This window comes from Hylobates moloch, unplaced genomic scaffold, assembly GCF_009828535.3.
Source record: "Hylobates moloch isolate HMO894 unplaced genomic scaffold, HMol_V3 SCAFFOLD_11, whole genome shotgun sequence".
In the NCBI taxonomy this organism is placed as follows: Eukaryota; Metazoa; Chordata; class Mammalia; order Primates; family Hylobatidae; genus Hylobates; species Hylobates moloch.
The window spans coordinates 29,653,775-29,668,821 of record NW_026652286.1 but is presented as its reverse complement, the minus strand read 5'-3'; the positions used below and the strand labels follow the sequence as shown (position 1 = coordinate 29,668,821).

At 40.4% G+C, this 15,047-nt stretch overlaps 1 protein-coding gene across 6 annotated transcripts in view; it reads right to left on the bottom strand.

Annotated features, from left to right (window-relative positions):
• SERGEF (secretion regulating guanine nucleotide exchange factor) overlaps positions 1 to 15,047 on the bottom strand; it is a 249,901-nt gene that overhangs the window by 221,703 nt on the left and 13,151 nt on the right. For 5 of the 6 annotated variants that reach the window (XR_009215669.1, XR_009215670.1, XM_058446760.1 and 2 more), the window contains exons 6-8: positions 10,576 to 10,689; positions 7,730 to 7,792; positions 3,378 to 3,536 (exon numbers count right to left, since the gene is read on the bottom strand). Coding sequence is in view for 4 of the 6 variants with exons in the window: in XM_058446760.1 (XP_058302743.1) it covers positions 3,378 to 3,536; positions 7,730 to 7,792; positions 10,576 to 10,689 (336 nt within the window). In the remaining 2 variants the exon portion in view is untranslated. The remainder of the gene's footprint in view (positions 1 to 3,377; positions 3,537 to 7,729; positions 7,793 to 10,575; positions 10,690 to 15,047) is intronic. The other variant, XM_058446759.1, reaches the window with a different exon arrangement.

Below are 15,047 nucleotides of genomic sequence, written 5' to 3'. Positions count from 1 at the left end.
ACTTACATACCCCAGGAAGCCATCACTTATGTATGCATTTTACAATAGTTGGGATCTTTCACAGATTCGTTCATTTGAACATCATAGCAGCCCTATGTAGAATGCAGGCAGGTTTTAATACCAGACTTCAGAGTTGAGGAAACTGAGGCCTAAACAGGTAAAGTGACTTAATCAAGGTCAACAATCTAGGAAGGCACCCAGATCTGCCATCCAACTCTCACTAGAAGCACCTCCAGCCAGGAAACCATGAATCTCAGATGAGACACCTGCAGGTCACTGAGCCTAGATAAAGTCACCCAGGAGTCCCATGAAGTTCCTGAGAACAATGATCAGGAACATTAAGCAGCTTGGGAAAGGTTTCTAGAATGCAGCACCATGAGCCTGAGACACAGGTACCCTTGCCAACTCTCCCAGATTAGAACAGGTTCTCTTGGACTCCTTCCAAGTGCCTCTGACTAACAGAGAAAAGTATTTTTCCATCACAACCACTGCAGGCAGGCATCAGACAGACTCCTGAGAGGGGAGGGCAGAGAACACATCCCAGATTCACATACAGACAATCTATAAAGTTTTTCTGATACCATGTGAACTGCCCTAGCTAAGCATCTACCACTGGGGATGTCCAGTATTGAGCAGTGTTTCTCAATCTTGACACTATTAACATTTGGAGCTAGATAATTCTTTGTTATAGGAGACTGCCCTCGCATTGTAGGATGTTTAACAGCATCCCTGGCCTCTACCCGTTAGATGCCAATAGTGTCTGTGCATAAACTCTTTTTTAATCAGTGTCACACAACTAATGCCTCCCAGAATGAGACTGAGAGCAGCCTCTGTGCTGATGTGGCCTGCAAGTTCGTTCCAGGAACAATTCACCACTGGAGCCTGTGAAAACAACTACAGTCAAATAACTCCTTGTTCCACTAAGGAGCTGCTCCTGACCCTGTGAGGAAATCTTATTCCCATTAATGTGAGCACTGAGTCTGATTAAATAGAAGCCCTGGGTGTTTCTTCTCAAAGACACTGGGCCAGAGCACGGGCCTCCACTGCTGGTAGAAGGAACACAAAATTGGTGAATCGTATAACAGGAAACTCCCATTTACCCAAAATTCAGTACAAAAACCAGGACATTCAAACATCCCAGGTTTAACCATTCTGGACTTAGGATAAAGGAGAAAGTGGCAATGTACAAAAACAAGCAACCTGAATTAACAAGCTAAGTACATAGCTGAAACGTTACCAAAAAATCATGCTCTCGAAAGGAGGCAGAAACCTCAAGCTGAGCTCCAGAGCAGCTGGGGTGACTCAGACAGTGTCAGAAACATGGGTTCCAACCTCCCACCCCAAGGGCTGGGCTGCTGGCCCAGATGTGGGAATCGCATCAGCTATAATGCTTCAAAGCTAAAATCAAAGAAGCAACATCTTTATGTCTTTCATTAGTCAACTACCTAACTAGTTAAAGGGTTTACTGACAGACAACCAAATTCACCACCATTTGGTAGTAAGTGTATTTTAATGCACTGCAATTCTTGGAAGACTGACTAACCATGAAACGCCTACCTGTGAACAACCAATCACTCAAGACTACTGCTAATTTCTATGCGACTTTTGCACTTTGTACTTAGCCGTATTGTTGCACATCTCATACTGGAATGTAGTAAAATTTTATCACAGGTCTATCACACCTAGTGGACAGTGGACTCCTTAAGGGCAAGATTTACATCTAGTACAAGGTACGGTACATAAAAAGACCCTCACCATTTGTACGATGGATGGATGATAAAGTTTTCCATCTCTACATTCTTAGGCTTACGCCTATCTACATATTCTAGTGGGAAGATATGGCCTATGTCTTTTCTCCTCCATTTCCCCAAGGTTAACACATTGCTCAATAGGTGCCTAATAAACATTAACCTATTTGGTTGGACACCAGAATCCAAAGAGACAAACAAGCTCTCTGTTCATGAACATCTAAGTCCCAGGAAAGAGGTCAGAAATCCTAGCTATCTACCCTACCTTGTATGCATTTGTGTATGTGTAGTCTCTTTTAACTATAAAGAGTTTGATGCAGGAAAATGAGTACATTCTTTGATAGGCATTGGAGATACAGAAGTGAGCAAGACTAATCTGGTGGCTTCCTTCACAGAGCTTATTATCTGAAACAAAGAGATATCAACAATTACAAACATACAAAACCCAGCTACTATGCTCAGTGAGTCTCTTTAGGAAAAGGTTCTGTAGACAAGCCCAATCTTCAAGCAATCTGAATCTCTTTGAGGAAAGTGATAACCTTCCTCCTAATGAATGACACACTTTCCTTAGAGCACCCTCTAAAGTGGTAATATGGAAAGTTTATTATATATCTTTGTTATACAGGCCTCTATTTCAAAATGATCATGAAATGTTTTAAAAGCCCAATTAAAAGCATCATAGATATGACTGCTCATAAGTCTACATTTGTGTATAGAAATGTGTAGTGTGTGTGACTTACCAAGGATAGCTGAAGCTGACCTGAAAACCTGCAAAAGCCAGAAACTCCTGAAATAAGAGTCACTAGATATCTGGGAGTCTAGAGATGTGTGGGTAGCTAGCAAGCAGGACAGGAGTAGGCAAGGGGGCTCCTGAGAACCCCTGAAGCTCAGAATACTTTGACATGATAACAGATCTTGGGAATTTCAAATTGGCTGGGGAACTTTGTGAAAATCAACAGGCAGGAAGGCAAGGATGAATAGAGGCCATGAAAAAGCAAAATCTGAGGACAAAGTCAACAATATGAAGGCCAGGAAAGCAGAACTGCCCTAAGGGAAAGATGAGAAACAAATGAAGATTCAAGAAAAGATGAAGACGCCAAAAGCTGTATGGCATGATGTGGTAACATCTGAGGGAATATATGAGATGTCTGAACCAACACACACAGTTTATTAGGGTCAACAAAAGTTTAAATCAGAATTCCATGCCAGCTATGAATCAAAATAATGTTCCTACCTCAATCTTTAGATATTTATCTTTCACTTAACATTTTCTGATGCTTTTAATTGAGACTTAGATATGCAAATAGCTATGACAAAGTAAGGACTTCCCAACAAGCTGGACAAATTTCTGGGTGACGCTTGCTGCAGTGGATCCCTTCTCAAAACCTCATGGGCTCTTAGGACTGGAAGGAGTTAACTTAACCCAGGCTTGCCTTTTTGGGTACAAACCTGTGTCTCTGAGAGGAAAAGCTACGTATCTGGCTGATGGCAGAACTAGACCCCAGTATCCCCATCTCTGATCCTTAAGCTTTCATCAATAAAAAGCCTTAACCCCAAGCACTCATAGCTGCTTAGACAGCTGTCCCCCAGCTGTTCTTACCAACCATAAGTTCTCTGCTACTGTCTCACCTGTCTGAGCAACCAGGTGTGTCCACCCACTCCAGATGGCAGTGACCTTTTCATTCTGGAAACAATGTGCTTCTATTTTCTGGGGCACAGGAAGGAAAGCAGCCTCAGTAGCCAGTTGCCCATGCTTGTTGCTTCCCCAAACATACACCTCTCCTGCATCTTAAACAAACAGAAGGGGAACAAAAGAGGTGAGGGAACATTAGTCCAAAATGATGGAAAATAACAGAAGTCTAAAAAATAAGTGGTTAAAAGAAGTTGTTTTATACTTACACGACAAGGTTGAGTGGAGCCAAGCAGGACACAAAATTTGTGTACACCATAATAACTTATTACAAGATTTTCAAAAATTCTATACATAAAAAACAAGGCCAAATGTTCTTAGTAGCTTAAGAAATAAAAATGTGTGGTTTTTCTCTTCAATTTTTCATTCAACAAATATTTATTCAACATCTACCATGTGTATGAGACACGTTTCTCTATTTTCTACGTTTTTAAAATATATGCCTATACTACCTTTTGTATGAAAAAAATGCTTTAACTTTTCAAAATAACAGGTTAAAAGATAAATTATTTAAGCTTAAATTTTTTAAACATAAGATTATTTCACTGCATGCCCTGTCCAGCAGAAAATATAATGCTACAGAATCGCATCTAGATAGCACTTCAGCTTGTTTTAACCTCACAATAATCCTGTGATATAAGCAGGAAAGTGACTGACTGACATTGTGATTTAACAGAAAGAGAACAAATTCAGAGTCAAGTGACTCTGGCTTCTATTCCTGGATCTGCTAACTAGCTATTGACCCTGGACAAATCACTTCCTCCCTAAGACTTAGTTTCACTAGCTGAAAATTGGAAGGGAAGGCTGTTGGTCTGGAAGGGCAGACAATATGACTGATGACACTGGTAACAAGAATGACTGGCGGGTGACTGTGGCAAGCCAGAGAGTACGTGCCTGTCTAAAAGGCATTCACATTCAAAAATATTTTGTAAATGAAAGCCATACAAAATGAGGCCATGGGCTATAATTTAGCCTATGGCTTGTCAATTTGTGACTCCTCAGCTTTTCCAACCCTTATAATCTAAGGATCTACAACTCTACTACCCAATACAGTAGTTCACCACCTACATGTGGCTATTAAACACTTGAAATGTGGCTAGTCCAAACTGAGATACATTGTAAGTGAAATGCTACTCTCTCACACAAGGGACTGCAAAGACTTACTGCAAAAAAGAGTGTGGCTCATTATAATTTCATATGGGTTACATGTTGAAATAATATTTTGGATATACTGGGTTAAGTAGATATATTATTAAAATTAATCCCACCTGTTTCTTTTTACTTTTTGAAATGTGGCTCATATTGTATTTCTATTAGCACTGTTCTAGAAGATAAGTTAATCAAGGCTGGAAGATGTTAAATTACTTTTCAGGATCACATGGCTAATAAGGACTCAAATACGGCCTAGAAGCCAGGTCTTCTGCTTTCACTGCATTTTGTAGCTTCCCAATAAAACTTGATAGTATTGCTTGCCCTAGGGCAGTCTAGCATATTCCAAAAAACTGATGGAAAGTCAAACAGTATCATTAAGGGGCATTAGACTAGGGTTCGGAAGTCTCCAGTTCAAGTTCCATCTGTTACCTGAGCACTGTTTGACACTGGGCACATCACTTCACATTCTAGATCGGTTTCCTCAACTCTAGAATGAGGGAGTATAAATCAGTGAAACCTTTTTGTCACTCGAGTGACCCTGCAACATTGACATTCTGCAGTTCTATAAAGTGAATTTGGTGCATTCCATTCCCAGAGAGAGGTCAACCTCCTGGACTTCATCAGGGTGTGCAAAGTATGAAGATCCCTTACGAGATAGCAAAGAAGCCCCCTTAGCAAAGTATCAATCCATTAAGTGGACTGGTGAGCTACAAAGATGCCACTGACGATGAAGCCTGTGTAAACAACTTCCCTTATCTTAGTAGCTCTAAACCATCTTTTTGAAAGTCAAACTGTCTTCCAGATGAGGATCATTATGCTGTTGCCTCAGCAGGTAAAATTAAATTCTGCTGCAATGCCAAACAGTTATATAATCTACAACCACTCCAGAGAAAATGTCTAAAGAGCATTGAACAAAATCCAATGTGTAACAGCTTGAACTAGATGAAGAAAGAGAGGGCTATTAATCTTTTTTTTTTTTTTTTTTGAGACGGAGTCTTGCTCTGTCACCCAGGCTGGAGTACAGTGGTGTGATCTCGGCTCACTGCAACCTCCGTCACCCGGGTCACGAGACTCTCCTGCCTCGGCCTCCTAAGTAGCTGGGATTACAGGCACGTGCCAGCACACCCAGCTAATTTTGAATTTTTTAGTAGAAATGGGGTTGCTACTGAAAAACTCCATTTTTTAGTAGACCAGTGGCCAGGCTGGTCTTGAACTCCTGACCTCAAGTATTCCACCTGCCTCAGCCTCCATAGTGCTGGGATTACAGGTGTGAGCCCCAGTGCCCAGCAGGGCTATTAATCTCCACAATCTTTAGCTCATTTTCAAAATATCAAAAACCATTTCACTTTGTGAATATACTAAAAATTACTAACTTGTATACTTTAAATGAAATTTAAATTCTTTGTATACTTTAAAAGAAATTTAATTTCTTACATATAAATTACATCTTAATTAAAATATTCAACATTTATATATAAATAACACCATAATAAAAGTGCCCTACATATGAAATAATAAATTTACTACCAACAAGAATTTTTAAGAAGTTGATGTTGGCAAACAATTAGACAAGCTCTAGGTTTACATACCATCAGTCATTTCAAATTAATTAGAACAAAACAGAAACACCTTGTAGTCTACTTTTATTCTCAGAAAAGAATGCCTTCTCCATCCCTCATTGACTGTGGGGCACGAACACATCACTTCTCACCCTAAGTTCTCCAGTCCTTCCTCTGTAAAAGGAAGGCAGGAACTGGATACCCAGTGGAGTCCCTTATAGTTGGCATTCATTTCAACTCAACACTTTTAACAAATACTAATATATAAATCTACCTAATGTGAGACACAAGTTAAAAGTAGGTGCTTTTTTTTATTAGATGTTTGTTTTAAATTCATTAAATAACAAATTATCTGCAGCTCAGAATTTGCAAAGCATTTAAACTTACATATTATGGCTCCCGTGCTCTTGAAATAACAACTTCTCAGCTGGGCTGCATTGCAAATTTGATGTCGAAGAATGCATACCACCATTAATTTACATATATTATGGGCACACCTGAATTTTCACATAAAACACTAAGTATGGAAGTCCCTCCTCTTTGCTTAAAAAATAGAATACATTCAACTCTGTAAGAGGTCTTACCAAACAAAATATTATAAACCTCTCAGATGTATAGTCTCCAGTCTACCAGCAGGGGTCAGGGCAATGTGGGCCAAAGAGAAGGGATTACTGTCACTTTCAAGAAAATGCTGCATTGCCTTGGAAGGAAAAGTCACTAGACAGTTTATACTGTATTGGCTCGGTGTTTCAAATGGAAGGATGAATGCGCAGCCAAAGAAAGAAATATAGTGTACGACAAAAAAACAGTTAAGATAGAAAAACAGATAGATCAAAGAGATGAAGTGGATAAATTACAGAAATATATAACAATATAAAATATTCACAAAACTATATATCTAGAGTTAGATATATAGATACACAGATTAGATATTACAAAGATTAAAGATAAATAAAACAGATATATAGGTAAACAGAGTAGATAGATAGACAAATGGAGATTGATAAATGGATTAGAAAGATAAAGATGGATAAAACAGGTTGCTTTGAGATTGGACAACTAGAGAGTATACACAGGTAGAGAGCTTAGACAGTTATAATACATAGCAAAATAGATTAGATGGATAAGACAGCAGCTTCTGCCCTCATAATCGTAGGTATATGAGAAAACTACAAAGAATTCATAATTATATAATACACTGTGTCATCCACATACGTTATATATAAATTTACTGTTGATTACATGATTTGACAACCACCATTACCCTGGGAGGAAGACATTATTATCCTTATTGTATAGTTAAGAAAGCAAACTCAGATGAAATGGAAGTGAGCCTATGTTTGCTATTCATGATTTATATGTATTATATTTAATTCTCATAACTACCCACAAAGTCTTTTACAGACAAGAAGATGGTCTCAGAAAGGAAAAGTAATTTGCCTAAGAGCATACCAGTGGTAGCACCAGAATTCCAGCTCCAAAGTCTACGACATTCCCTCTGTATTTCAGTATCACCACTTCAGGCAGTCACGTACAGAATCCTGAATGGCATGTTAAACCGTGAAAGAGCTGGTACCTACCTGTTAATGAAGCTGAGTGGTCTAAGCCAGCAAGAACACACATTGCTTTAGAATTCTCTAGACCTATAAAAGAAAAAATTTTCTTCTGAATTACATTTATAACAGAACAAACTGGGCAGAGGCACTCAGCCAGTACCACCTGGGCATGGGAGAGACTCAGCCAGTGCAGGCAGGCCTGAGTCAGCAGCACTGGCCAAGAAGATGGTTGGCATTGTAGGGAACCTGGTAACACGCCAGGATATTGAACAATCAAGTAAATATATTCAGGATAAAGGAGCCAGATTCATCACTATCAAAGAGGGGAGGAAAGGTATAGATACGAAAAGGGGAAAGGCTATAATCAACCATGTAATATTGGATAGTAATTGGAAAAATCAGTGTAAATTCATGATTTCTAGTAGAGACAGATAGTTACAGGTGTGTGTATGTAAAAATGTGTGTGCATGTGTGTGTGTCTGTGTGTCTATTTCCTAACTCCAGCAGTTGAGTGGGTCTACAGCAATGACATCTCATACATTCAGCTGCTATCACATGCAGGCACTTAAATAACCCAAGCCTCCTAAGAACACACAGTCAGAACCAGATTCTGAACTGGGCTTCTTTCTCCAAATTCAGCACTTTTCCTTCCTTAATTACACTGCTAAAAGTGGAGCCAGCCTGTGATGACATGCAGTCTAGCATGCAGATAGATGCCGACTTATTCTGTAACTTTTTTTTCTGACACTTCTTTTAAATTAGTAACTGTTGTAATAAAATGGCCCTCACACCTTCAAGTGTCCTCTGGAATGATAACAGGACAAAGCAGATGTTTTCACCCACGTTCACCAGAGAGGAAGTACTGGGCCCCTAATGGCCAGGTGAGGAGGGGACAGCCAGGGTTCCAGCTCCAGAACCTTTGGCAATGAGGTGAGTACGGGAGGACGAAAAGTGAAAGACTTTGAGGACTGGAAGTTGATGATCCATTCTAATGTCTCATCAGAGAATTCCCCCAAAACCAACTCTGAATCTAAGCTGTGCCCCACCCAAACAGATGCCAAACAGGTTGTTTAAATGAAATAAAATAAAAAACATTTTTTCCCTCTAATAACAGGTCCTGTGCTAAAATATAGAGCAAAATGACACACCGTTTCCACTCTTTAAAAGTTTGTAATCTTTAGCATATGAGAAAACATACAAACAATTCGTAATAATACAGTATATTGTGCTATCCATACATGTGAAGTTAATGCAGTGAACACTAGAAAAGAAAAGGTCTTTACTGAGAAAGGTGTATCTGAGCTAGGCCTAGCACTTTGGGAGGCCGAGACGGGTGGATCACGAGGTCAGGAGATCGAGACCATCCTGGTTAACACAGTGAAACCCCGTCTCTACTAAAAATACAAAAAAATTAGCCAGGCGTGGTGGCAGGTGCCAGTAGTCCCAGCTACTTGGGAGGCTGAGGCAGGAGAATGGCATGAACCCAGGAGGCGGACCTAGCAGTGAGCCGAGATCGCGCCACTGCACTCCAGCCTGGGCGACAGAGTAAGACTCCATTTCAAAAAAAAAAAAAAAATTCTTAGAATTTTTCCCAGAGGGAACACAAAGGAAAAGGCATTTCAGGCAGAGGTAACAGTTTGCCCATAAGCACAGAGAAATGAGAAGGCAGGATATGCCTGGGGAGAAGTGAATACCTTGATGAAGAAGACAAAAACGTTTGAGAAGTCCAAGTTTACATTATACATGTTTCTAATGTCATGTGAAGTGGACTACCTGTCCCACATCCAATGCTCCTTCTCCTTTCTATAGAGAGTACCTTCCCCAGCTCAACCCATGGGTTTCAGGGAAGCTAAGCCCACCCCTAGCTGAAAGACAACACCTCCAGGACTTAGAAAAATCAGAATGATCTCAACACCCAATTACATCACTCCCACTGCAACCCACCCTTTCCTATTCTTCCCCTACCCCTTCCCACCACCCTCGAAAATCCCTGATTTGTTCCAGGCAACAGAAGAAGTAGTTACAAGTCTCCTATACAAGTTTTTCCTACAGCCAAGCCTGGGCAAACTCAGTCACAAAGTAGAAGAGTGAGAAAGCAGAAAAGGGAGAAGAGGAGGAAATGGAGACATGGTGCTGTATACAGAGGGAGAAAGGCCCACAAGGAGAGCAGAGAGAGAAAGAAAGAGAGAGAGAGACAGGGGAAGAAGGGTGGGGAGAAGAAAAGGAAGGAGAAAATACAGACCAAATGACCAACAGACATATGGGCAGAACACATGTTACCTACTCGTATTTTCGCGTAGAGAGATTTCCCTGTGGGAACACTCCTGGCCCCTCTGTCTACATCCTCACTCACTCCTGCTTCCTTTTTGGGAGAAGGAACTGGCCATGCAAGGCACAGTCCTCCTGGGTTCTCTCTTTGGGGTGTGCCTGCCTGAAGAGAGGGTACATCCTCATGTCCTCTTGGTCAGGCGTTAAGTTTAGCAGGGCCAACTCTATACAGCTACCCCAGTGCTTGGTGGGTAAATTCAATCTGAGATTCAGAATTAGGGGTTTGAAGACAATATATAGTCATAGTGAGCCTCTAATCATGTCTTCCAACCTAGCTTTTAACAGTTCTAGAGTCACCATTTCAATCTCCACCTACCTGACCTGCATCTATGCCTCAATCAGTTCCAAACTCTGGCAGCAAAGAGGGTTGCTTCTACTGGGCCAAAAAACAATGCCAGCAAGATTAACAGACCAACTAATAGAGAAAGTTAGAGAGACCAAGAAATAGCAAAATCAAAAATCCATTTAATCCTCTTCTGCATGTTTATGTCTCTACTTCCTGACAAAGAACAAATATAGGACTAAAGAAGGAAGCATCTTACCTGTCACTCTGCTTGGTTCCTTTGCTGTGAAAAACAATGGAAGAGACTGCCCACGGCACAACCGTCGTCCACATGATGCCAAACCAGTCCCCCACTGGAACACGCTGCCACTCGCTTCCCAACAGAATGGAAGAGAAAACAGAGAAGATGCACATCAGGGTAAGACTAGATTGCTCTTTCAACCTCACTGCTATGAGAAATTCCCAATTCTTTCTCAATTAATATGAGTGTTTTGGAGAAGCTCAATTGCTTCAAGAGGTCCTATAACTGGTCCAGGGATTACCACCAAGCCAATCACAAATCCAGTCTTCAGGACAGACTAAGACCAACAAAGCAAATTCCAATATCACATAACTTCCTACGAAAAGTTCCAGGACACTCCTCCAGAGTCAAATCAGTGGAATGACACCTTATTCATGATTAACCTGAAAAGACAACTCAGACCCCAGACAAAGCAGAAAAGAACCTTGAAGATCATCAAATCCATTCCTCACATTCAGCAGATGAGAAAACTGAGGCCCTGAAGAGAGGATGTGATTTGTCTCCTCAGGCAGGAAGATAACAGCAGAGAAAATGCCAGGACTCAGCTCTCCTAACACCTAATGTAGTGCCCTTTCCACGACACCAAGATGAATTCAAAGATTCCTAATTGCCAAGTAAACACATATTTATGACTGCAAGATAGCTTCTTAATAGCCATGATTTCAGTGGAATGGCCTTTTACTTTCATGCCCACTGAATCTAATTCATGTACCTATGTTCTGAACCTCATAAACCTCACACAAATGCAAAGATGAAATTCTAGATATTTGATCTACAGTCAGGTGTGTGAAACTAGGATCCATCACCCAACAGCAACATTAAGGTTCCGCTCCTTTGGGAGTATCCTATAAACAGCAGTCCTTTTTTAGGCTATAAACAGACAAGCCTGTTTTGTGAAAAATAAGCTATGACCACTGAGCACAATGTGAGCAAAGCACAGTGTTGAAATAAAAACTTACAATCTCTTCAACAAATTGACTTCAAGAGGAAAAAAAAAAAAAAGAGCAAAAACTTTGTAAGAAACTTCAGATAGCTGACAGGAGATTAATATCCAGAATATATAAAGAACTCCGAAAACTCAACAACCAAAAGAAACAACTCAATTAAAAAATGGGCAAAGATGTAATCCCAGCATTTTGGGAGGCTGACATGGGAGGATTGCTTGAGCCCAGGAGTTTGAGAACAGCCTGGGCAATATAGTGAGATCTCATTTCTACAAAAAATTTAAAAATTAGCCAAGCATGGTGGTGTACACCTGCAGTCCCAGCTGCCTGAGGTGGGAAGATCATTTGCGCCTGGGAGTTGGAGGCTGCAGTGAGCCAAGATCACGCCACTGCACTCTAGCCTGGGCAACAGAATGAGACGCTGTCTCAACAAAAAAAGCGAGGGAGGAGGGCGCAGTGCAAAGGATGGGAATAGACATTTCTCCAAGAAGATACACAAATGTCCAGTAAAAACATGAAAAGATGCTCAACATTGCTAACCATCAGGGAAATGAAAACAGATATCACCTCGTACACATTTTGATGCTACTATTTTTAAAAACCAGAAAATAACAAGTGTTGGTGAGTTTTTGGAAAAACTGGAATCTCGTGCACTCCTGGTGGAAACAAAATGGTACAACCTCTGTGGAAAATAGTATGGTAGTTCCTCAGAAAAATTAAAAATAGAATTACCATATGAACTAATAATTTTACTTCTGGGTATACATCCAAAATAATTGAAAGCAGGATCTTGAAGAGATATTTGTACACCCATGTTCATACCAGCATTATTCACAATAGCTAAAACATGGAAGCAACTCAAATGTCCACTGACAGATGAATGGTAAGCAAAACATGATATATTCATACAACGGAATATTATCCACTTTAGAAAGTACCTAAACGCTGACATATCCTACTCCATGGATGAACCTTGAGGACATCATGCTAAGTGAAATATGCCAGTCACGAAAAAGACAAATACTGTATGATTCTCCTTAGATGAGGGACTTACAGTAGTCAAAAGTATAGAGACAGAATGTAGAATAGTGACTGCCATGGGCCAGTGGAGTGGGGAATGGGGAGTTATTGTTTAATGGGTATAGAGTTTCAATTTTGCAAGACAAAAAGTTCTGGAAATGGATGGTGGTGGTGATTGCATAATGATATGAATGTACTCAATACACTTAAAAATGGTTAAGATAATAAACGGTATACTACGTATATTTTACCATGATAAAATTAAGAAAAAAATAATTTTTTAAAAAAGAAAGACTTGTGATACATATCAACTAATTACAATATGTAGACCTCATTCAGGCTGGGCACAGAGGCTCACACCTGTAATCCCAACACTTTGGGAGAAGGCAGGAAGACTGTCAGAGGCTGGGAGTTCAAGACAAGCCTGGGCAACATACCAAGACCCCATCTCTACAAGAATAAAAATTTAAAAATTAGCTGAGTGTGGTGGCATATATCTGTAGTCCCAGCTGTTTGGAAGGCTGAATCTAGAGGATCGCTTGAGCCCAGAAGTTTGAGGTCGCAGTGAACCATGAACACACCACTGCACCCCAGCCTGGACAACATGGGGGGACCCTATCTTAAAAATACGTACACACATATATGTATATATATGCATGTGTGAGTGTGTGTGTAAATACATATATATGTTTATGTGTGTGTGTGTATATGTGTATGTGTGCGTGTATATACATAGGCATGGGAAGAACCGTATCCCCCTAAAATTCAGATGTTGAAATTGTTGAAACCCTAATGCCCACTGTAACTAGACTTGCAGATGGGGGCTATGGAATGCAATAAAAGTTAAAGGGGGTCATATGTGTAGGGCCTTAATCTAATAGGACTGGTGTCCTTATAAAAAGAGGAAGAGACATCAGAGATCTCTCCCTCTCCACAGGCACACCCAAAAAAGGCCATGCAAGAACCAAGCAAGAAGGTGGTCACCTACAGGCCAGGAAAAAAAAAACTCACGAGAAACCAATCCTGACAACACAATAATCTTAAGACTTTTAGCCTCCAGAATGGTGAGAAAATAATTGTCTGTTCTTTAAGCCTCCCAGTTTGTGGTATTTTGTTATGGCAGCCCTAACAGATTAGTACTGTGGTACATCCATACCAACAAATACTACTCAGCAATGAAAAGGAATGAATTACTGATATACACAACTTGGATGAATGTCTAAGGAATTATGTTGAGTGAAAAAAGCCAACCTCAAAAGGTTATATACTGTATGATACCATTTATATAACATTTTTGAAATGACAACATCATAGAGATGGAGAACAGAAGAGTGCTTAGCCTAGGGCTGAAGTGGTTATAGGCAGGTAGAAATAGGTGTGGCTATAAAAAGGCAACAGGAAGGATCCCTGTGGTAATGGAACTGTTCTATATCTTGACTGTATCAATGTTAATAGCCTCATTATGTTATTGTACTATAGTTTTGCAAGATACCATTAGGAGAAACTGGGAAAGAACACACAGGGTCTGTTTTATTTTTGCAGCTGCATGTGCATCTGCAATTATCTCAAAATAAAAAGTTGAATTTTTTTTTAAGTATAATCAATGCTAAGCCCAGGACTATCAGCACAGTCTGCATTGAGCTCTTCTTCACCTCCTCTCTCCTTCCTCCACTCCACAACTGGACTCACGAAACACCTGAACCTCAGCTGCCACAGCCAATTAGTGCTGTCCTTCAGTTCAAAAGGAGTAAGAGCAGAAAAAATGAAAAGGAGAGAGATAAAAGGGTCACTGTTCTTCCCACACGCCACCTCCCTGTCTCCCTCACACACAGACTGTCAGTCCCATCACCCACTCACAGTATAGGAGACAAGCTCACTTAAAGCTTTTAAATTAATAAACATTAAAATCCATTAGGAAGGCAGTGCAGTTCCCTGCAAAGAATATGAGCCTTAGGATCCAAACCATCCCAGGCTCCGATCCCAGCTCTACGTCACTCCCTGTGTAAGCTTACACAAGCACTTTAATTCTGTGCCTCAGTTTCTTCACATGTAAAATGTAACTCGCATCACTTCCTGGTTGTGAGGATTAAATAATCAAATAAATAGCACCTAGCATCATACCTAGAACATAAAGAGCTAGAAAACTTCATTTCCTTCCTCTCTACCTGCTAATGTCTTTCCCACATGACTTCTGCCTTATGTTCTCTCCTTTTCATCAGAACCACAATGCAGCAGGACCCTTTGAAATATTCCCTAAATGGTTTTTCTCCTAAAGTTAAGTTTCCTCTTATTATAGACCTATTTTAAAAGGCGGGGGGCAGGCTGGGCACAGTGGCTCACACTTGTAATCCCAGTACTTTGGAAGGCCAAGGCGGGAGGATTGCTTGAGGCCAGAAATTCAAGACCAGCCTGGGCAACATAGCGAGACCCTGTCTCTACAAAAAAATCTTAAAAAGTAGCAGGGCA